This window comes from Myodes glareolus, chromosome 2 (assembly GCF_982192425.1).
Source record: "Myodes glareolus chromosome 2, mMyoGla1.1, whole genome shotgun sequence".
Taxonomy (NCBI): domain Eukaryota; kingdom Metazoa; phylum Chordata; class Mammalia; order Rodentia; family Cricetidae; genus Myodes; species Myodes glareolus.
In genome coordinates this window covers 92,125,557-92,150,122 of record NC_142027.1, presented here as the reverse complement: position 1 = coordinate 92,150,122, position 24,566 = coordinate 92,125,557, and the positions used below count along the sequence as shown (strand labels likewise).

Below are 24,566 nucleotides of genomic sequence, written 5' to 3'. Positions count from 1 at the left end.
ATATTACTTTAGTTGTTTTATTTTATTATTGCTATTATTTTAAATTAGTTATACATTACGTTTTATCATAGGTATGTAATATGGGGCAGCATTGATGGTTCAGTGCTGTATGTGGTTTCAGATACCCACTGCAGTTATGAAATGTGCCACATAGATAAGGAGGGACTACTGCATGTTTTTTTTCTATTCTGTCTTGAGAACTTTTCAAATATAGAAAAAGTGCCTTCATTTGAGCATCTCCTGCTTCCACAAGGTGTAATCTTGTTTTTTTGCCACTCTTGTCTCCCTCCTGTTTAATTTTTCTTTATTTTTTTCTTTCTGGCTATAGTGTCTCATAGCAACTCATTATATTTCTGTCAAGATTAACCCCTTTTCTTAGCTTAGTAACTTTCAAGTAGGGATAATTTTGTCCCTCCCAGGGAAGGGGGATGCCTGGCAATGTCTAGATTCCAATAGTGGAATGGTTGACAAGAGAGTTCTCTGCCCCAAATGTCAACATGCAGAGGATAAGCAACCCCCTCACGCAGAACAGAATCCATTGTTCTGGATTCTTCACCATCTCTACTCTCATCTAGTACTAGACCAACGTTTAGTTTCCAGAATCTTCTACCTTTCTGGTCTTTGCACACTTTTTGTTTTTGCCTTGAGAACTCCGTGTTCACCCTCTCCAACTCTCTCAGCCTCCGACATTCTGTATGTGTGCGTGTACACACGTGGTTGCATGTGTGTATTATATTTGAATGTGGCGTATGCCAGAGGTTGACACTGGAGTCTTCCTCAATTGTTTTGCATCTTATATATTGTGGCAGGCTCTCTCAATACACCCAGAGGTTGCTGACCCTCTGTCTCTGGCTGCTGGGTTTATAGGTAGGGTGCTATAGCCATTACTACTTGGCTTTATGTGGTTGCTGGGGATCTGAACTGTTCTTATGCTTCTGTGGCAAGTGCATCACCACTGAGTCATCTACCTAGCCTCAGGTACCACTGTTCTTCAAAGGGAGAGTTTTGGTTGTGTTTTGAAGGCTGGTGCTTGACATCTGAATAACACCATCTGGGGCTGGGTATGTGGCTGGCTTGGTAGAGTGCTTGCCTTGCTTGTATGAAGTCCTAGGTTAGATCGCCACAACCATATAAACCAGGTATTGGGGTGCATGTCTCTCATCCAAGCATGCATGAGGTAGGTAGGAGGAACAGGAGTTGAAGTACATCCTTGGCTACCTTATTAAGTTTGAGACTAGACTGGGCTACATAAAAGCCTGTCTCAAAAACAGATTCAGTTTGATGGTTTCAAGTGCATTAGGTGACTGGGTTTGATTTCATGCCCCTGTTAACCAGAATTCATCTCTTCCCTCGATTGTCTTTGGCCCCAGGAGCATCTTCCTAGTGTCCACAACAGCAAGGGCTTTGGCACCTGACCGAGCTGGTCTGTGCAGTAAATGACACATGGTGGACACATAATCCACAGTGTGAATGGACAGTCATTTCTGCCTGGGCTGGGAAAGCATTTAACTGTGCCTACTTTTCTCTGATGTTAAGTAACTCTTACTGACATAGCTGTGGTTTCAGATGGACCACAATCCCCGGCTTAGATACACCCAACAACTTACCTACTCTCCTTCATGGTAAATCGTTTCTTTTCTCCTTTGCAGATCCTTCTGTCCCCCTGGACCCTATATCGGTTTCTAATTCCTCATCCCAGATTATCTTAAAGTGGAAGCCCCCCTCCGACCCCAATGGCAACATCACACACTACTTGGTCTACTGGGAGAGGCAGGCAGAGGACAGCGAGCTGTTCGAGTTGGATTATTGTCTCAAAGGTGAGCACAGGCAACTTTCATGGGGTTGCTGTATCTTGACTCTCTTATGGGGACACAGGTTTCCTTTCCTGTTTCCCAGGGTACCTGCTCAAGCACGTGTGCTTATACACACACACACACATACACACACACACACACACACACACACAAACACACACACACGTGCATGTGCACACTTGCTAATATTCCATTCTTTCTCACATAAGACGCACTTTGTGTTTATGTGTATGTGTGTATGTGTGTGTGTACAGGTCATGTGTGCATGTATGTGTAGAGCTCAAAGAACAACTTTGGATGTATGTCCAAGAATGCTGTATACCTTATTTTTAAACTTTTTTTGCTTATTTTTTTTTGAGACAACGTCTCATAAAGACCACTGAACTTAAACTTACTATAGCTTACTTACTGAACTTAAACTTACTATAGCTGAGGAGGACATTGGATTTTTGCCCTTCCTGCCTCTACTTTCCAAGTGCTGGGGCTACAGGACTGTACTACCATGTTGAGTTTATGCGGGGCCAGAAAATCAAACACAGGACTGCATGGGTGCTAACATTACACCAACAGAAATACATCCCCAGCCCATATTTTTTTTGAATTAAAAATACTTTTATTCCATTTACTGATTTACCTAGTCTTTCTGTGTGGGCAGACGTGTGTGAGGAGGTCAGTGGTCAGCGGTCAGTTTGCAGGAATCTGTTGTCTTGCCAGCCATGTGGGCACCAGGAATCAAGCACAAGAGGTATAGGGGCAAGCTTTCTTACCTGTTCAGTCATCTTTCTACCCCTTCTATTTTTAAGATTTCGGTACTGTGCACTGAACCCAGGGCCTCATACTTACTAGGCAAGTACTCTGCCTCCGAGCTACAGCCCAGCCCTCGCCTTGTGGATTTTTATTTTTATTTGACACAGGATCTTTCACTAGCCTGTGCTTACTAAACTGGCTATTCTGGCTAGTGAGTGACCCCCAAGAATTTGCCTTTCTCCATCTCCCCAGCACTGGGATTACAAATGTACTATAAATGTACCCCACCACAACCAGCTTTTTACATGGGTTTTGGGGATCAGGCTTGGGCCCCTGCCTTTGCCATCTCCCCAGTATACACACAGATCTTTAGACATTTCACATGGATTCACATTCACCATCTCCCCAGTGCATACACGCATTTTAGACATTGCACACAGACCCACACTCGACATCTCCCCAGTGTACACACACATTTTAGACATTGCACACAGACCCACACTCGACATCTCCCCAGTGTAATCACATAGTTTTAGACATTGCACGTGGATTCACACTTTAGAGGCTGCCAAAAATCCAAATCTAGGGCTGTGTGATGAACACTTTCCCATAGTGTCCAAAGTCCTGGGTGCGGTCTGCGGGACTGCAGCACAAACAAGGACGAGATATAAAGGTGAAATACATCCAATGCTTCTTTCAGCCGTGAGCCACACGGTGCATAGACATACATAAAATATGTAATAAGCAAATCTGAGTAGTGAATGTCTTCGCTATTTCCGTGTGATAGAAACATTCAAAATCTTTTCACCACTGGTTGTAGAGCCTGAGGTGTACGTGTGTGTGCACAAGCACAGTGGAGAAGCCTAGTGAACAGGGTTCTGAAGTAGCAGCTATAGCAACTGTTCTGGAGTTGCCTTGCATGGTCACTGTGTTGTGTATTTCACAATAACTAAAAGTGGGTTATTGAAAAAAGAAACCTGGCAGGTGGGGCAGCAGGGTGCCTCAGTGGATAGAGGTGCTTGCTGCCAAGCCTGATGACCTCAGTGATCCCTAAGACCGACATGGTGCAAAGAGGGTACTCAGGGCCAAAAGTTATAATCTGACCCTCCCCTCCCACAATGGCATGCACGCACACACACACCACACTAAATGTATTGAAACAAAACAAACTGCCGCAATCCACCATCAGGTCTGAGAAGGTGAAAATTTGCTGTTCATTTAGTTGTGACTTTGTCTTTGATTCCTTTTTAGCTGGCCTGTGACCTTGCAGAAGCAGGCCAAGGGGGCTGTTGGAGAGGTGTGGCTGAGGTCTGTGCTCAGATCCACCCCTGGCCTGGTGTCTGGTTTTGGCTAAGTCACGCAGCAAGTAGTCTGTCTCCTTTTGTGGAGAAGGGGTGGAGGCCAGATGATTCCTGGGAACAGTCCCAGCTCTAAGATCATGTGCTATATGCATGCCTGTGACATCATGCCCATCTGGGCCAGGTTCAGCAAGTTGATTTATCTCCTTGCATACTTTATATAACTTGAGAGCAAGCCCAGTCCTGGGCTCAGCTGTGACCTGTCGGCTCTGCATTTGAGTGTACAAAACCACCTGCTACCCATGCTTCCAGCAATGCCAAGACTTTGATTGCTTGTTTTATCTTGTTTAAAAAACCCACTAACTTTTAGAAAAAGTTTGATTTTGTTTTTGTTGTTTGTTTTTAAACAAGGTTTCATGTGACCCAGGTTGGCCTCAAACTCAAGTGCTTTGATGACAGGTGTTCTCTACAGTGCCAAGCTAACTGCAGCAAACTTTCATTCTGTAAATGGAAACTTGTGATTACAGGGGCTGAGGGTATAGCTTGGCTGGTAGAGGGCTTCCTAGCATGCAAGAAATTCCATGTCCATTCCCAGCACCACACAGACCCAGTGTGGTAGCACAGGCCTGTAACTGTATCATTTGGGAAGTGGAGGCAGTGAGATTAGGCTTTTAACATCATCACTACCTACATAGCAAGTTTGAGGCCATTCAGGGCTATATGAGACCCTGTCTCAGAACGAACATAAAACCACTTTAAATCCATGAATACAACAGGACTGTTTAAAAATGGTTTGATATTTGATCATCATAGAATTTATTTGCACATGTGTGTTTATGCATGCATACACATTTCTACTCATGTGTTTGGACTGAGCCATCTCCCCAGTGTTCACATGCACAGATTTACACTCTGCTGGAAACGTGCATAGGGCTGTGTTTGAGGTTGATGCTGGATGTTTGCTTTGTGACTTTCCACCTTGTTTTTTGAGGCAGGGTCTATCACTGAACTCAGTGCTCACCAATTTGGCTAGATTGGCTCGTCAGCGAGTTCCAGGATCCTCCTGTCTCTACTTTCCTGGCACTGGGGAGTAAGACAAGTGTTATTGTGTCTGGTTTTTATGTGGACGCTAGGGATTGAACTCAGGTCCGCAGGCTTACATGGCAGCCACTTTATCCTTGGAGTCATTTCACCACCCCACAAGATCTTATACTCACAGGGAGGTCTAACTATAAGTCAAATTTATATGATTGAAGGCAGAGTATGGAGACCAGTTTAGGAGGAAATGGAAAGTCAGTGTTGAATGAGGACAGAGCTTCAGTTTGGTAAGATGAGAGAGTTCTGGAAGCGGGTAGAGGCAATGATTGTGCCACACTGTAAACGTACAGTTTCTCTTACTAAATACCAACACAAGGTTAAATGGTAACATTTTATGTTTATTTAATCATACTTTCAGTAGTGTAAATAAATCAGCAGTAATAACTTTCTATTAGTATCACCAACTTTTTTTTTTTTAATTGTAAATTTGGGCCTAAGGAAATGATGCTGGAGAACAGGCTTGCTGTACAAATACAAGGGTCTTAGTTTGGGTCCCCAACACCCATGTAGAAGAAAGCTGGGGTGGTGGTGTGCATCTGTAACCATCACACTGGGGAGGCAGAGACAGGCATACCTCTGGAGTGTGCTGGCCAGCCAGCCTAGCACGTATGAAGCCCAAGTTTAGTAGGAGACTGTCTCAGTAAGTAAGGTGGAGGGCTGGCAGATGTATCAGGAAGTAAAGGTACTTGCTGCCAAGTCTTACAGACTAACTTTAATCCCTGGAATCCACATGGTAGAAGAGGAAAATAGATTCCTGAAAGTTGTCCTCTGATTTCCACATGTGTACTTTGGCTTGTTCTGCTCCCCCATAAAATTAAGTTAATAATAACAATAAAAAGATGAAAAAATGGTTGTAGAAGATACTTAATATCAACCTTTGGCATTTGTACTCACCCACATAGGTGAGAGTACATAGATACAGGTAACACAAACATATACACACAGAATGCACACAAGCACACACAATAACTCCAGAACTGGTGTTATAAGACTATAATTTGACCCTTTGGGAGGATGAGAATGCAAGAATGAGAAACCAGGTCAATCTAGGGTACAGAGTGAGTTCAGTGTCAGACTGGATAACATAGTGAAGCCCTGTCTCAGTGAGAAAAGGTCTGGAAACATGGCTTGTGAGAGAGTGCTTGCCTAGAGTCCCCAATGAAGGGCTGTGGCTGTGGCCTAAGGAATGACACCCAAGATGGACCTCTGACCTCAGTGTGTGTGTGTGTGTGTGTTCTGGTGGAGATTGAGCCCTCTGCTCTGTCTCTCCCCAGGGCTGAAGCTCCCCTCACGGACCTGGTCTCCACCTTTTGAGTCTGACGATTCTCAGAAGCATAATCAGAGCGAGTATGACGACTCAGCCAGCGAATGCTGCTCCTGCCCCAAGACCGACTCTCAGATCCTGAAGGAGCTGGAGGAGTCTTCATTCAGGAAGACCTTTGAGGATTACCTGCATAATGTGGTTTTTGTCCCCAGGTCAGAACTTAGCATGTGCTGGCTTTCTTTCTGTCTTTCAGCTTGGTGTTGGAGAGGGTGCCATTGCTTAGGAAATGAGGCGAAGTGAGCTCCAGAGACTGTGTGTGGGGAGGTGATTGGAACCTATGTTCAATCTTGTTCTTGTGGTTGGAGGGAAGAAACAAACTTGTTAGTTGGGGAGATGATCCAGTTAGGAAAATATTTGCTTTAAAAGCACAAGGAATAAGTTTTATCCCCAGACACACATAAAAAGCCAGGTGTATGCTTATATTCTCAGCACTGGGGCAGCAGAGACAGGGTGATTCCTGGGCCTTACTGCCAGTCAGACTAGTCTAACTAGTAGTGTCTGGGTCAACGAGAGATTGTCTTAAAAAACAAAGTGCACAGCATCTGAGAAACTACTGCCAAGGTTATTCTCTGGCTTCACATGCACACCCAGCTGCTCACACATGTTCACTTTCACACACACATTTTCACACGCAAATATACCTGTGGGTCACATGTGCGGGTACACATGTGTATACATACATATAAATATGTCTGTGGGTATGTGTGTATACACATGTATGCCTCTAGGTTACATGTGTACTTGTACACATGTGTGCACACAGACAAATATACCTGTGGGTCATGTGTGTGTCTACACATATGTATGCACACTTACAAATATGCCTGTGGGTCACATGTGCACTTATATATGTATGTGTGTGTGCATGCACACAAATACACCTGTGGGTTACAAGTTTATTCCTTTTCTTGTTCTTGATTTGAAGTGAAAACAGCAGCAGACATGCATGGATCTAGGCCCATCCCATGCCTGTGTCTTACAGAATGGTGGAGCTGTTTATAGTTAGGGATTCTGGAAGCTGTCCGCTTGGGCTCTCTACTCTTACATGTAATGCTCACGCCACTGTTGCATTAGTGGGTGCATCTTGCTGGGCAGGTCACAAATAGTTTTGATTCTTAGTTGGTTGAATCCAAGAATGTATGTCTCATGGATTCCCTGGGCTTGTTGTAATTGTTCCTTGTATTTTAAGGTTGTATGCCTGAATGACTCTCAACCATAACTTTGCATACTTGGATCCAGGCTACTCTGTGTGATGGGACCCTTCCTGGGCAGAAGCGTGCTGACCAGCATTCTTAGTCTGCAGCTGCTCAATTCTAGTAGTATCTCTTATCCCAGATATGACAGCCAGGAATACTTCTGGAAACTTCCAGATGTTTCCACGAACATGAGCTTTGAGTGTGCCTGCTGCTGAGCTTCTTTGTACTTTTCCATCCTTGTCGCCTTCCCTCAAATTCTTCATCAAATTTTTCCCCTGCCCACCCGTCTTCCAAATTAGATGGAATTTTCCATTTCCAGAGCATATCAAAGCTCTAGAAAGTCCATGCTGGGACTGAACAAAGTTCTAGTCTTTCTAATATCCACTCATATTTCCCTTGAGTAGTTTCATCTCCAGAACCATTATTTTCAATTTTTCTTTCTTTATAGTATCTTCTGCCATAACTGAGTCCAAAATGCTGAGCTGGAGAGGGGGTTCAGCCAGTAAAGCTCTTGCTATGCTGCCATGGGAATCTGAGCTCCACTCCTAAAACTCGCATTAAAAGAGCCAGCTGTGGTGGCACTTGCTAGTAAGCCCATAGCTAAGAAGGTATCCCATAGCATAGGATGCTTGGGGCTTGATTGGCTAGCCATCTCAACCAACTCTTCGAATTCCAGACCAGTGAGTCTCTGTTTCAGAAGGTGACCTGCGTGCGCGAGCACACCCCCCCCCCCCCCAACAGTTAAACAGTAAGGACTTAAATGATGCTGGATTTGGGGAAATGGCTGAATTGCTTATGGCTAGATATAGTCATATATGACATTCATGGGAATTCTGAAGTCATTTTCTCTCACTTTTCCTGGATTCCCTGCACTTCAGGTAAAATATAGATAAACCTTTTCCACTGGCCAATGATGGCAGAACTCGTGTTAGTCTTCTTTCTGTTACTAAAATGAAATAGCCGAGATTGGACACACTATGAAGAAAAAAAGATTGATTTAGCTCGCAGTTTTGGGTCTGGGCAGCTTTGGTGATATATCAAAAAAGATGACATCAGAGTGGGATGGGTATCTATTATGAGATGGGAAGCTGTATAGACTAGGGAGGAGCTGTATAGACTAGGGAGGAGCTGTATAGACTAGGGAGGAGCTGTATAGACTAGGGAGGAGCTGTATAGACTAGGTAAAGAGCTTCTGCTATTCCTCTTCCATTACTCCTTTTCTGCTACTACCTCTTATTACCACTCCAAGGACCAAATCTCCAGTAGGTGACCCTTGGGGAACAGAGTCAAACCACATCCCAGACATAACAGTGTTCTTTCTTGGAGGGAGTACGGCTACAGGGGTGTCAGAGTCAAACAGTCCCTTGGTTGAAATTCTGTCTGTCCTCAAAGCAATGAATTTTGTTTTCACAGAAAACCCTCTGCAGGCAGTGGTGCCGAGGACACTAGGTATGACTCAGCTGTGGGACATCCACATGGCCCTGTCGCTGTTCAGGCAGTGTGTGGTGCTAAGCCCAAAATCAGGGATTTCTGGGGCTTTTCTTATTTTGCATGTGGTGAACTGCAGCTCTTAAGACTGGATGCTTCACAAATTCTCCGATTAAATGCCTTCACTGGGAAATGGAATCTGGGCATGAATGTGGGGAAAATTTTTAACTAACACACTCTTCCTAAAATATGCACTCAAGAGCACACTTCCTGGGTCCTTCCCCAATGAATCATTTTTCCTCCATGCATTTGCTCACTAAATATCTGACTACAAGTAGCTGGGCACACACTCAGAACCCTGTCTGAGGCTTGAAGTTCCAGCTTCAGGTGGTAGGGAATTCTACATTTTATTAAACCCAATCTCATCCTTCCTAATGACCATTTCTCTGGGTCTCTAGATAATGCAATATGACCAAAAAAGGTGACTGATCAAAGAAATATAATGTTGCTGAATTTCAGCAGGAAATTGAGGGACAGTAGTCATAGGGAGGCCATTAAGGGACAAATGCAGACAGACAGACAGGAAGATGAGACATTGTTAGCTCTTGTTGGAGCACAAAGCAAGTCTGGAGAGACAGGTAGGGGCTGCTTTGAAAGATTTAATAAAATACATATTTTTTTTTTATTTTTTTAACCCTCTGAATTCAATTAGTGCTATCCTTTATGAACAAGTCTGGGGCCTTTCTTTGATGTATGTCGACTTACCACTGGTCCAACTCCAAAGGACTCTCCTTCCCCAGTAGCCATCAACTGACAGTAATTCCTCAGACAGGGCCCCAATCCCATGTTGGAATTTTTAACTGGCTTGATCTTGTGTAGGTCTTGTAACCATAGCTGATGTGGGTTTGTGTGCACAATGGTCATGTCGTGTCCAAAGGACAATATTCCCCACTGTTTGACTCTTAAACAGGTTTTTCACTGCGGAGACTTTGGGGTAGGGCTGATCTAATGTCCCAGCTAGTTCCAGCTGAGCAGTCAGGCACAGTGATGAGAGATTACACTGCTCACTGCTCACTGCAACGAGAAGCTTCTCTCACCACGGCTGAGAACAGCACCAATCAGTGAAGAGCTAAACAAGCTCTTAGAAGGCCGTTTGATGACATGATGGTTCAGAAAAAGGCATCACTAGCTTTTCCCCAGTGATGGTTTCTCCAGCTGAGGCTGTGACCTTGTTCACAGTAGCAGGCAAGAATTTCTAGCACTGTCTGTCTCTCTCTATTTTCAGGCTAGATCTGACCTCTAGCGGCCAATTGAAATATAATCTGTTGTCAGTGAAGCTCATGAATTTTGTGGCTTACACCCTATGCTGAATTTCTCATCTTATCCCCAATTGATATTTGGGGATAGATTACTTAGTGGGGTGAGGAGCATTCTGGACGTGGTACGATGCTGAGGAGAATTCCTGAACTCACCCTACTCCACAGAAGGAACATCTCAGCTTTCCAAAGTAGTGATGGCAGCATTCTCTGGTTGAGGTCACTGGTCTAGTGTGGGATTGCTGAATAATGAAGTCATGTTTCTGAATGGAGTAGAGGGCTCAGTTGATACTCTTTGTCAGAAGTCATTCATCGACACAGTGGCTTTTCACTTGATGTAACGTTTGAGGATTTACTTATTTTTATTTTAACATGGTTAGATATTTTGCCCTCGTGTACATCTGTGCACCATGTAACTGCCTGGTGCCAGGAGATGCCAAAAGTGGACATCAGATTCTCTGGAACAGGAGTTATGGACAGTTGTGAGCTGCCATGTAGATACTGGGAACTGAACTGTCTCTGCAATAGCAGCCAGTGCTACTAACCACTGAGCCATCTTCTCAGCCCTTTATTTTATTTTTATAGTATCCTGTTGGGATGCTGGAGTACCTTAGAGATCTTGTGGGTAAAACATTCAAGGCAATGTAGCATTTAAGTAAACCCACACAAAAGTGTTGGTTTTCTAGTGTATATAAAAATTATGTTGGGGTCAGAGAGATGGCTCAGTGACTAAGAGCACTTGCTGTCCTTGCATAGGTTTGGGGTTTAGTTCCCAGCACCCATATGGCTCACAACCACCAGCACCTGCAGATCTAGGGAACCTCTTGCCTTCTTCTGGTCTCTGTGGACACTATAGTGCATGTATGCCCTCCCGTTAAACTAGTGAAACTAAATCTTTAAAAAACTGTTCTCACACTGTACTGCAGTTGGTGAGCAATTGCAGATATCTTTTTGAGAAACCTCTAATTATCTGTTAGATCTATTTAAAATACTTCATTGAGCAGGAAGGTTTTGGTGCACTGGCAGATTACTTGTATAGCATGTGTCTGGCCTTGAGTTCAACCTTCAATACTCTAAAAATAAGATAAAATAAAAATAAAGAAAGGAAAAACAAGAATTCGATATTGGATACTGCAAAATATAGTAATTAGCCAGGTGTTGGCTGTACATGTCTTTAATCTCAGCACTCAGGAGGCAGAGGCAGGAGGATCTTTGAGTTCGAGGTCAGCCTTGTCTACAGTGTGAATTCTAGGACAGTCAGGGCTATACAGAGACACCCTGACTCAAAAAACCAAAGTAAATAAATACATGAATGCATAAAGTAATAGGTTCAGTCTTTCTCACTGCAGAAATGAGATTAAATGGAAAGTAGAGGAATGGCTGAACCCACGGCACTGCAAAAACAAAGTAAAACAGTAAATGCAACTCAGTAAAGGGCTCCGTATCCAGCACTGCAAAATTAAAACTCATTAAAAGAAGATAAAACAAGACTCAGTACCCAATACTTCAAAAGTAAAGTTTAATTCCCAACACTTCAAAAATTAAATAAACACAAAACCTTTTCCTTTTTGCTAGAAAAGGCCAACATGCAGCTTGTAGGCTTATCCAAAGTAAAGCTGCTATAGATCTTCAGTTTTAAAAACTGCAGGAGTTGGAGTGATGACTCTGTATTTAAGAGTTCTGACTACAAGTGAAAAATGCCCCCCACAAAATAATATAATAATAAACATTAAAAATAAAATAAAAATTTCAATAGAACAAAATGCATTCTCTACCCATTGACGTGTTTGATGAGTGCACATGGTCTTCAGATGTTCAGATATGACTCCCCCAGTGTTAGTTGTGAGGCATGAGGATTCTGGTTATTTTGCCAGGTTCAGTTGTGACTGTATAGAAATTCTCTCAGACTCATTAAAATGAATGGGTCTAATTGAGGCTTAATAAATAAGCTGTTTTCTTTTTTCACTTAAGAAGGCTATTGTGCATAATGAGGGATGGACAATATGTTCTGACTTGAGTTTGTGGCTTTAGATCCAATTATCTCAAGTGAGATGCTGATATAGAAGTGTTGCTGGGAGTCAAGGCAATCTTGGGCTAAGTCTTCCTTTCCATGATGCTCCCTGGGCCTTTGTGGAGAGAGTGTAAATGACCCAGTGAAGGCTGAGTCTGTGGGGAGTGTAAATGTCTCAGTGAGGGCTGACCACTCCACTATCTGGTGCCATATTTGTAATGTCTCAGGTTGAAAATTTTGGAAAACAACAAAACCCAGCTTTTAACCCTCAGCTTTCTAATGTTATTCCAAAGTCCAGAGTCACGGTGGTGGGTGAGGCTGCAGGCAGTAACATGTCCAGTGTGCAGTATCGTCAGGCACACAGGTTTCCACAGGCTCAGAGTTCTTTCAACCTAGCCATAGTTTCTTCCCAGGATCTGCTTTGGAAAATAGTAGGACAACACAGTAATCAAAACTATAGTGAGGGAAGAATAGGAATGTTCTTTTCCTTTCTTTGTGGATCAAACCTAAGGTCTCATGTAAGCTAAGCATGTACCATATCAATGAACTGTACCTTGGGGATACCCTTCTTTGAAAAATAGGAAAATGGTTAAGTGAAGGACGGATCATGAATTAAGTGATCTTTTGTAGCCAATGAATTTTCAGCAAGGTCATGTGCTGGGGCCAGAGAGATAGTTTATCCCGGGTGAGCCCCTGATAGGTTATGCAGTTCCTGGTTATCAGCCCTAGATACATGTATGTATGAGCAACACTAAACGGACTCCATAAGATATGTGTGTATGTGGGTGCATGCACATATACATATACATTTATATAATCTATGTATGTGTTAATAAATTTGACATAGGTTTTATATATGTGTATGTATATTATGTGTGTGTGAATGATGATTAGAGAAGAAAAAGGTTCTGAGAGGGAGTGGATGACATGGGAGGAGTTGGTGGAAATGATGTAAATACAGTACTCATATATGAAATAATTAATATATATGTATACATATATATGTTAGATAGATAAAAACTGCATACACACCATTTGTAGTTGAGAAGAGAAAATCCTAATTTTAACTGAGGATAAAGCCATACCCAAACAGAAATCTTCTTCTTAAGACTTTTAAAAAGAGTTTATTTTTTATTTCTGTGTATCTGTGAGCATATGCCATGTGTGTGCAGGTGTCTGTGGAGGCCAGAAGAGGGTGTGGGACTTTGTGGAGCTGTTGCAAGAGGCCTGATTTGGGTGCTGGGAAACTAACTCAAGTCCTCTGGAAGTTCAGGAAGCTCTCTTAACCTCATGCTTTAGGAAAGTACTCAGGGGTTGTTTCCCTCTAGCAGGTGTAGTGAGCTGCTGGCTGGATCATCATCACGCTCCCATGGCTTATAAGCAAAAGTAATTGTGCAGAGGGAGCAGTGGGCCGTGGGAGTTATGAAGAATTTACATTTCTGCATATACTTTCTGCAGTTTTTAATGTGTCATCTCTCAGTATTTATTTTCTGTGTCTCTTTAAGGGCAGGGGCATCTGCCCACTTAATGGTTCTTTCTTTTTCTTGCTCTAACCCCAGTGATAGAATTTCATTACCAAGGATTGATCCTTCATCTCTCAAGTTTCACAGTGCTCTCTATTAACAACGCATGTTTGAATGACAATGTAGGGCCTGGGATGATGGATCAGTTAGTGAAATACTTGCCTTGCCAGCATGAAGAATTGAGTAAAAACAAACAAACAAACAAACAAAGACAAAAAACAAATCCTGTAAGCTCAGTGATTTAAAATGCTTACTGCTCTTGCAGAGGACCTGAGCTCAGTTTCCAGCACCCACATGAAGTGACCCACATCTGCCTGTAACTCCTGCTCTAGGGAATCTGATGACCTCTTCTGGACTCTGAGGGTCTCTGTACTCACATGCAAAAACCCACACACATATACAAAGACTTAGAAATAGAAACAGGTCTTTAAAACAAGGCCCAGCATGGTGACTCAATTTGTAATCCCAGTGCTGGGGTAGTGAAGCGAGTGGTTCCCTGGGTCTTGTTGACCAGTCATCCTAGCCTACTCTGTGAGGTAGAGGTCAACAAGAGAGACTGCTTTAAAACAAACAAACAAACAAACAAAACCAAGGTGTGCAGCACTTGAGGAACAACACTCGAGGTTGTCCTCTGGCCTCCTTGTGAAGCTGCACACACATGAGCATACACATGCATATGTGTACATGAGCATCACAGACTGATTATGTGGGGCTATAGACTGTGCCTTGACACCCCTGCCCCAATAGCTACACTTCTACATCTTTCCAAATCTTACTTACTCTGCCTCTTATGGACCATTCTTCAGGAAATTGGAAACCTTCAATCAAGTGTGTTGAGGAGAACTTAGGGGTAGCCCTAGAGTCAAGAACACTCAGGGTGGGTGTGCCTGCATAGCCAGTGTTTCTGACAAAGACATCTATATGGAAATCAGTCTGTGTCCTCTGCACCTCCCCTCCACTCGTCTCTTTTTAGTTAATTAAGCATTGCTTTCCTCAGTATAATTTTATTTTAAGATGGTGATGTCATGACCCCCACACATGCTCTCTTCCCACAGGCCATCTCGAAAGCGAAGATCCCTTGAAGAGGTGGGGAATGTGACAGCCACCATGCCTACACTTCCAGAGTTTCCTAATACTTCCTACACCATTGCACCTACGAGTCAGGAGGAACACAGGCCCTTTGAGAAAGTGGTGAACAAGGAGTCACTTGTCATCTCTGGCCTGAGACACTTCACTGGCTATCGCATTGAGCTGCAGGCATGCAACCAAGACTCCCCAGAAGAGAGGTGCAGTGTGGCTGCCTACGTCAGTGCCCGGACCATGCCTGAAGGTGGGCTTGCTTTCCTCTGGGTTTACAATTTACAGGGTTGGAGATCCACTGGGCCACAGACCAGCCCTCTACTCTCTGCATAGTGTGAATGTTTTCTAAATGTGTTCTCTATTGCTTTTGTTCCAAGATGAACCTCTTCCTCTGTTACCGAGGTTGGCATTGAACTCCTGGTCTTAAGGAGTCCTCCTGCCTACTCAGGTGTTTCCTGAGTGGTTGGGACTTGTGTCTTGGTTTCTTTTCCTATAGTTTTGATAAAAGTCCTGAGAAAGCTGCTTAAAGGAGAAAGGATTTATTTTAGCTCACAGTTCAAGGTATATTTCACTGTGCCTGCGACATCAGTGCAGAAGGAGCTTGGTGCAGTCGGTCCCATTACATTCATAGAAGAAGAGAACAGCACATGCATGCTGGTGTTCAGTTCCCTTTCTCCATTTATACAGTCTATATCCCGAGCAGGGAATGGTGCTACTCAAAGTGGGTCTCTCCAACTCGCTTAAACACATAGAGATAACCCCCACAGACAAGCTCAGATACCCATCTTTCATTTGATTCTAGATCCTGTCAGGTTGGCAATAAATACTAAACGTCACACACTGTATCCTAATCTTTTCTCTGTGTGTGTCCATGCGTGTGCCTAGGTGTGGTGAAGCCAAAAATCACCCATGGTCATCTTTTTTTAGGTGCCATCCACTTAGGATCTCTCATGGGTCTGGTTCTTGATTAGGTCTGTCTGTCTGGCCAGTGTGTTCCGGGGATCAGCCTGTCTATCTTTTCAACACTGGATTCCAGAACACTATGTTCCAGCTCTTTTGTGTGGGTTCTGGGGATTGAACTTGGGTTTTATTGACTGAGCTATCTTCTCACTCTATGAGTTTTATATTATTTTCTGCTGAAGAAAATAAAGTGTGGGAAAATTACAACCAGGTCCCTCAGCTGTTGAGACCCTGGTGGCAGGGATGAATTTCAATTCAAGAGTTAATATCTGAGCTTTTAATTGCTTCTCATAGCTAAGGCAGATGACATCGTTGGCCCTGTGACCCACGAAATCTTTGAGAACAATGTTGTACACTTAATGTGGCAAGAGCCAAAGGAGCCCAATGGTCTGATTGTGCTGTATGAAGTGAGCTATCGGCGATATGGTGATGAGGTAAGGATTCCAGATCTTGGTGTTGTATGGAACTATTCCAGGGGAAATGTGAACAATAGGGACCAGTGACAGACCAAAGTAAGGGTGTGACCGGTGTCCAACTTGGTGAGCCAGTGACTTTTTATTGGGAGTTATTTAGAGTGGCATGGATAAGGGCTTACTTATGGTCATGGGGATAATTCAAAGGCAGATGCGTCACCAAAAGCCCACCACCCAGTGTGGATGATAACTCATGAAAACTGGAACCCTGGAGCTCTCTGCAGGACTTTGCAGAGAACCCTCCCAGTCAAGAGTCTCCTCTCCTCAGCAGTTCTGCTGCTTAACCTCAGGGAAGGTGAGGCCTTGTGGGTCCCAGAAGTTTCAGTGACCTCCTCAGACTTGTGAGGTGTGGACTTCCTGAGCCTTTCAGAGCCTCCCTTTAGAACTTTCTGAGTCTTAAAGAACTTCCTTCCAGATTGGAATGTTTTAGTTTTTGGAAATTGGTATACAATACTGGGCAGGAACTAAGTTTCTCAATTACCCATTGCTTCTCACATCAGATGCTGTCTTATTAGAGTTCAAAACCCTAATGACCATCTTTCCAGAAAGATGGACAGAAATGCCAATTGAGACTCTTTTATTTCTTTTATCACTTAAATTTAAAAAAATTAAATTAATTTATTATGTATGAAGAGGTAGGGAAGCATGTGACCATGCCATAGCCTGCTCTGCTTAAGGAGGTCAGAGGACAGTTTTTGAGAATCAGCTTGTTCCTTCCAGTGTGTGGGTCCTGGAGATTGGACTCAGGTCACTGGACTTTGCTTCAAGCTAAAGTGCTCGCTGAGACATCTTATTGACCCAATTTTTCGTCATATTTGTGTGTAGATTTTTAGCTATGTCCTTCAAACTGCTTCATGGGCTGCTTAGATTTGTGTCCTTTATCATGGGATGGGGCTCGCTCTACTTTAGAGAGATTCATCTCAGTCCAGGAGTGCATCATTTAAAACTTTCTTATGTGTGTCTTTGCCACACCAGACACTGTGGGGTTTGATGTGAGCATGCAGAGAAAGTAGGAATTCATTAGAGACTCCAAAGTAATATCTAAGCTACCCGTGGGCCCACTGTGAGCTGACACTCAGTGATGTTACAGCTGCCTTTGAGCTGCCAGGAAGCCCACCGAGAGCTGAACACTCACCTTTCACAAGGTGCTGCAGGTCAGAACTGGGTCCTCATGTTTCTGCAGCGAGCCCTTTACTAAGTGGACCATCTGTAGGCCCTAAACCCTCATCCTGGACTCTGTATTCAGGTAGAATTAAGCTATTTAATTTTTATAGATTTGCAAACATGCAAACATATTCACACGTGTTTTACATATATATTGACTCTGTATTCATAAGTTGCTTTCTTCTGCCTCATGGTGTTTCTTTCCCCATAGCCTCTGGAATTAGAATTCACAACTGCTATATAGGCAGGGAATATAATTTCATGATTGAAGTATAATTTAGTTTTAGACATACTTAACTTTGCTATTATACTGTGAAAGCAATGTGAACTCCATGTAAATGTTATTGTGTACCTATAAAACTTCATAAAAACAGATGGTGGGCCGTGTTTATCCATATGCCCTTAATATAGCAAAACTAACTTCATGAAACTTTCAGAGTTCTAGTAGTGTATAATAAATCCTTATAAGCAGATAGGATTCCTCTGAGGACCCTTTCCTCCTGGGACTGTATCTTTTTTTGGCACCCAAAGATGGCACTTTAACGATGACTCAGAACATGGAGTCAGCACCCTATGACCTGCAGGACAAATCTGCAGCCTGGTCTTTTCCCCTTCCTTCCTTCCTTCCTTCCTTCCTTCCTTCCTTCCTTCCTTCCTTCCTTCCTTCCTTCCTTCCTTCCTTCCTTCCTTTTGTTTGACTTTTATGCATATATACTGTGGTTGTGTGTGTGTGTCATTGTTATTAGTGTGAATATGTGCCACCTGTGTGCAGACACATGGATGTTCTGGATCTGGACTTACAGGTGATTGTAAGCCTTATGGGCAATGAAAACCAAACCAAGACCTTCTGCAAGAGCAACAAGTGCTCTAAACTACTGAGCCATCTCTCCAGCCCTAGTTTCTTTACTTTTGATCAAATTTCCCTGCTCATTTTTCTTTGTGTATGTGTGTGTTGTGCATATGCGTGTATATTTACAACATACATATGTTGTGTGTTCTTTGTGTGGTGTATCTGTCTCTATGTCTCCCCAAATGTAGTGTGTAACTCTGCGTGTGTATCTGTCTGTGGCTGTGGTTTGTACCTGTGTGTCTGTGTGTTGTATGTCTCTCTGTGTGTATGTCTACGTTTTGTGTGTTCACGGAGAGCACTTATGCTCCTGATCTTCCATTGCATTCTTTCCTTGCTCTACCCATTAGGTATCTGTGGTGATTATCTAGCCTTAGAGATGGGCCTCCCTTGTGCCCTCAGCAGCTCTCCTGGGCTTCTGTAGTTGCTCATGTCTTTTTCTGCTTTTTGACTCATTTAGTTGGGAAGAACCTTAGGACTGAGTTCTCCCCCTACCTCCTGCCACCTAGTCCAGCACATTTCTTTCTCCTTACTATTGTCACTTGATGAGCACAGGGGCTCTTACATTTTCTCTTCCCATTCCAGTTCTTAGTTGTGATGGAACTCTTCGGAAAATTTTGGAATTTTGGGTCTAGTGATCATAGACTTGACAAAGTTATTCCCTAGAGTCCCTGGCCTCACTCCTAATGAGCCCTGGGTACATACTTCTTAGGGTTGTGTGCTCCCAATTTGTTTATATGTTAGATCTAATTAAATCTTCAGAGGAATGCCAACTCTTTTTTTTTTTCTTCTTTCTTTTTTGAGACAGGGCTGGCCTCAAACTTCTTATGTAGCCAGTATAGGAGAGGGTGGCCTTGGCCTTCTGCATTTCTGACCTCCATCTTTCTATGTTTGTTGAAAGGCATGTGCAACAGCCTGGTTATGTGGGGCCGAGAGGGAACCCAGGGCATTGAGCATGCTAGGCAAGCTCTTTGCCCCCGAAATTACAGCTCCATTATTGCTTTCCAACCAGAGTGAGGGGCAGTGGCGTGGCTCAGGGTAAACCCTTGCTGAGAATCCTCCAGTGAGGGACTGGGGACCTGGCTAGGTCACAGAGAACTGGCCTCCAAATCACCTGTGCTATGGAGACCAACTTGAGCTGCATGAGACCCTTTCTCAAGAAAGCAAAAGCAACAACCCCACCCTCCACAAATAAAAACAGAAAGAAGCAAATGAATTCTCAAAGCCTCTCACGGGTCAGGCTCTTGCCTTCCTTTTTACGCTCTCTGCTTGACCTGCGTGGGAGCCTAATCATGATGTCCCCACCTGGGAGGAATGTGCCCAGATGTGCAAAACTCAACTAACCACCTTCTCTTTTCTTCCAGGAGCTGCACCTCTGTGTCTCCAGAAAGCATTTTGCCCTGGAGCGGGGCTGCAGGTTGAGAGGGCTCTCGCCAGGGAACTACAGTGTTCGAGTCCGGGCTACCTCCCTGGCAGGCAATGGCTCCTGGACAGAACCCACCTATTTTTACGTGACTGATTATTGTAAGTCTCCATAGCAACCTCAAGTGGTTGGATATGTGCTTGATGCTGTAGGGATGGTAGAACATTTTTAAAAATGGCCCTGAGGGAAAGAAGTGACAGGTGCTTTTATTTTTTGTCTACCAAAACTGTAATATAACCAGCTCGACATGTTTGCTGACCCTTTCTACCAACAACTCACATCTTCATCACCCACAAAATTCTGGGCATGCCTATGCACAAACTGTAACCCTGACTTGGGCAGATCCCTTGGGTGTACTGGCCAGTCAGTTTAGCCAACCAGTAAGATCTGTGTTCACTGAACAACCCTGCCTCAAAAAATAAAGTATAGAGCAAGGAAGGGTTTAAGGAGGAATTGAAGGGGGGAAAGGGCGTGGGAAATGATGTAATTACATTATAATCTTGAAAAGAAATAGAAGAAGAAATGACAGCACTAGGGAGGCAGAGACAGAGTTCCACGCCAACCTGGTCTGCATAGTGTGTATTTCAGGCTAGTGAGGGCTACATACTAAGATCTTGTCTTCAAAAAAACAAACAAAAGAAACAACATGCCAGCCGAGAGAGAGAGAGAGACAGAGAGAGAGAACTCGATAGAGGAAGATACTTGATGTAGATCGACCTCTTGGCCTCCATGGGCAAGTAGTACACATGTACAAACACACACATACAGACACTGATTAATAATAAAGTATATACTTTAAAGTCATTAATCATTGGGGTGTGTGTGATAAAGACACATTGTATACATATATAAAACTGTTAAATAGTACATTAAAATTCAAAAGAAGTTAAAACTCAAAAGTTTTATAACTTTTTAGAGTACTTTGTTCTGATTCTAGCCTCCCTTCTCTTAAAGGAGAAGAGAGGAGGCAGGGACACAAGGCTTGTAACCAGACAACATTCATTTGCCGAGTTTTATTCAGCCACCGGTATTTACAAATATATCTTATGTGCTATGAGCCAGCAAGTGCAAGGAGACAGTTTGCTGTCAGTTCACAGGGAAGCTCAAAGTGGGATTGCTCAGGACAGAACTGGTGACAGAAGTCATGATGAAGCATGAGCTGGGAGACCAGCAAGCCCCAGGGATCTGCCTGACTCTGCCTCCCTAGTACTGTGAATACAAATATATAACAGCACACCCAGGTTTTCACATGCTTTTATGTGGTACTCTAACTCAGGTCCTCATGTTTGCAAAGTAAGCACTATATTAACTGAGCTGTCTCCCAAACTTTCCCCCTTCAACTTCATGTGAATTTTATAAAAAACAACAAAAACACTGAGTCCACTTAGTGTTGCCAGTGTGTATCAGGTGTGGGGTCCTCTATTGAAATAGAGTAGCTTCTCATTGGCTGTATCCCTGAAGAAAACTGACTCTTCCTCTTAACAGTCGTCAGTTGCCATGGCTCCCACATGCTGTGAGTTCATTTATGTAAAGACCATGTCTTGCTTGGAAATAGCCTAGGATTTTGCTTTATTGTCCAGGGTGGTATTGAACTCACGATCCTCCTGCCTCAGTTCCCATCCCAATACCAGGTACTGAGATGACAACAACCAGTGTTCAATGGTGTAATTTTTGCTGTCAATACATTTTATCTTAAACTTGTACCTTCTTATTCTGTTGCAGTAGATGTCCCATCAAATATTGCCAAAATTATCATCGGGCCCCTCATCTTTGTCTTCCTCTTCAGTGTTGTGATTGGAAGTATTTATCTGTTCCTGAGAAAGAGGTAAGCAGGGTGGTGTGCTGGCAAATGGCTAACAGCCGACTTTCCTGGGGGAAAACAAACAGTAACATAAATATTGAATTAGATAGAGGAAAGTTTCTTATAAGGTTTCCTTAGGAATGTGCTACATGCAATACTCATGGTAATAAGTTTACTGTATAATACTATGATGTTCTCTTGATTACAAATTCCCTCTAGTTCAATGATTGTCCCTGCATGCTTCCATTGATAGATTTTTACCCAGATCTTAATATCTGCAGCCAGCCTAGGGTTATAGCTGATGAGGAAACATAATTCCATCATGCATTACTTAATTTCCTGTTGCTGCAATAAAAAACCTTGACATACAGCAACTTTGGGGAGGAAAAGTAGATTTTGTCTTACAGTTTCAGTAGGAGATTCAGTCCAATGTGACAGCAAAGACCTGGCTACAGGAGTATGAGCCTAGTTGTTCACAATTCATCTGGACCCAAGAAGTCAAGAGAGAACAGAAAGTGGGCCTGGGCTGGCAAACTGCAAAACCCATCCTCAGTGACACACTTCCTCATCAAGGCTCCACCTCCTGTAACCTTCTAAATCAGTGCACAGAGGGACCAAATGTTCACACATTTAATGTTAGATCTTTTCTTATTCAAACCACAATGAAGCATAAACATTGGTTTACTTGTTTTTGCTGTTTCAGATAGCTTACAGGATAATGGGTCTCATTATGGTGGTTTTGTACATATCTATCAGTATAGTTCCATATATATATATATATATATATATATATATATATATATATATATATATATATATATATATGTAACCCCCCATTGCTCCTCCCTCATCCTTACTGGTCCCTTTCCTCCTCAGAAATCTTCCACCTCTCTGTTTTCATGTCCCATATATATGGACACATACTTACACATCATTTTGTCTTTATCCCTGTTACCCTCTTCCTCTCTCCTCCCAGCGCCCTACCTACTGTTCTGTAATTTATAGCTGTTTTTGTCTTTCTGAGTCTGGGTTAATTTGCTTAACCTGATGATGTTCAATTCTATCTTTGATCTGTTTTTCTCAGGCAGGGGGTCTTGCCCTATAGCCAAGGTTGGCCTTGAACTTGTGATCATCCTACCTCCTACCTCAGCTTCCCAAGTACTAGGTTTGCAGGTGTGTGCCACTCACCTACAGGTATGCATCAGCTTCATTTTGTCCACCCCTCCTTTCATTAAAGAGTAAGACAAAAATTAAGGGAGGCAAGGGGAGACACACATATTTGATAACTACCAGCAATACCTTTGCCAAACCAGGTAGTTTTTACACAGGGCAGAACAACTTTTAGTGTCATTTATCATGTCATCATGGCACAGCTGACATACTTTGAAATTCCATCTGCTTTATGGTTCGAGGTTCCTTGCTGTTGCTATGATAAAACACTCTTACCAAAGCAATCTGGGAAAGAAAGGGTTTATATTAGTTTACATTTACAGGTCACGGTCAGGGCCTGTGTTTCACAAGTAGAAACTTAGAAACTCGGAAGTGGAAACCATGGAGGAATGTTTGCTTGCTGTTTTCCTGACTCCTGATCAGCTTGCTTGCTCATATAGCCCAAGACTACCTGCTGAGGGATAATGCCACTGACTGGGGGCTGGTCCTCCTGTATTATTATTAAACAAAACATACCCTCTTAGACATGTTCACCAACTACTTTGATCTAGGCAATTCCTCAATTGAAGCTTCTCCTCTTAGATGACTCTAGGCTGTGTCAGGCTGACTAATGAAGGCTAACCTGGACACTAACTGATCTTGCTGTCTCTCACTTTCTCTAAGTTGGACAAACTGTAGAACCATGAATCCATGATTTGTGGTATTTGCCTATTTCTAGTGTCCAGAATGCCATGGGATGCTCAAGCTGGTGTGTCTATCTTTTCTTCCTCTAGGCAGCCAGATGGGCCCATGGGACCATTGTATGCATCTTCAAACCCTGAGTACCTCAGTGCCAGTGATGGTGAGCACCTCTTCCTTTTTTGTTGGAATCCAGAACTTGATTTCCTTTGCCACAATGTTAAGTCATATCTGAGGGTTGGCCAGCATCACAGGGAGAAGGGAAAAAACATCTCAAAGAAGCTGGAGAAACCCTCTTGAGTGCTGAGCATGCCTGCCTGCCCGTGCTGCAGAGACTGCTACTATGGAATTTAGATCCGTTGTCTGGACCTGCTTGAGTGGCTTGATATCACCTTCTTGGGATCTTCAGGCTGGAATTTGAAACTAAAAACTTTGTGCCATAGCCATAGGAGTGTTGCAAAGTCAGGGCCAGATCCCCCCCCCCCCCCCCCCCCCCGCAATTTGTCATTCTTTCTAAGAAGTTAGGAATTAGAAGCCGTGATAGGACACTGAGGGAAGAGAAGTGGAGATAATAACTTTGGGAAATGGGTCAGTGGGTAAAATGTTACTGCCCACACCTGAGGACTGAGTATGACCCATAGTGTTCATGTATACATCTGGGTGCTATGATATGTACCTGTCATTCCTGTACTGGGGGAGCAGGGACATGGGGCTCAATAGAAAGTCAGCCTGGCTTAATCTGTGAGCTCCAGGTTTAATGAGAGTTCATTGCTCGCAAAGGAGGTAGAGCATGATGAAAGAAGATTTCTGTCATCAGCCTCTGACCTTCCTGTGTATAAGTACACATGTGTACTTACCCATAAATGCATGTGCGTGCGCGCGCGAGCGCACACACACACACACAAATGTATATACACATGCACACAAATTGTAAACGAGTGAAGATAGGATGGGTCAGGTAGAAGCTGGATGAGTGCTAGGGAGACATTTGCTGGTGGTGGTAGCTGAGTGTAAACTGATGCTGATGTTGGGAGCTTAGCATTTATGCTCAACACCAGTCCTAACTGTCCCTAATGACAGTGGGTGGCCTCTAGAGAGAAGACATGCCTCTTTTCCAAGGATTTTATAATACAGCATATTTTCTTTAAAGCACCTCATGTAGCACAATCGATGTTTGAGTTTCAAGGCATGAAAGTATTGATTGAGCCTGTAGGT

The 24,566-nt window shown here is 43.3% G+C and overlaps 1 protein-coding gene across 3 annotated transcripts in view; it reads left to right on the top strand.

Moving 5' to 3' along the window:
• The window catches only part of Insr (insulin receptor), a 134,821-nt gene that overhangs the window by 94,057 nt on the left and 16,198 nt on the right, over positions 1-24,566 (top strand). The window contains exons 9-16 of one of the 3 annotated variants that reach the window (XM_085685285.2): positions 1,650-1,817; positions 6,232-6,433; positions 8,891-8,926; positions 14,811-15,085; positions 16,090-16,229; positions 19,644-19,803; positions 21,428-21,527; positions 23,447-23,514. In XM_085685285.2, coding sequence (XP_085541411.1) covers positions 1,650-1,817; positions 6,232-6,433; positions 8,891-8,926; positions 14,811-15,085; positions 16,090-16,229; positions 19,644-19,803; positions 21,428-21,527; positions 23,447-23,514 — 1,149 coding nt within the window. Of the gene's footprint in view, positions 1-1,649; positions 1,818-6,231; positions 6,434-8,890; positions 8,927-14,810; positions 15,086-16,089; positions 16,230-19,643; positions 19,804-21,424; positions 21,528-23,446; positions 23,515-24,566 lie in introns of all 3 variants that reach the window. The other 2 variants (XM_085685284.2, XM_085685286.2) reach the window with 2 other exon arrangements.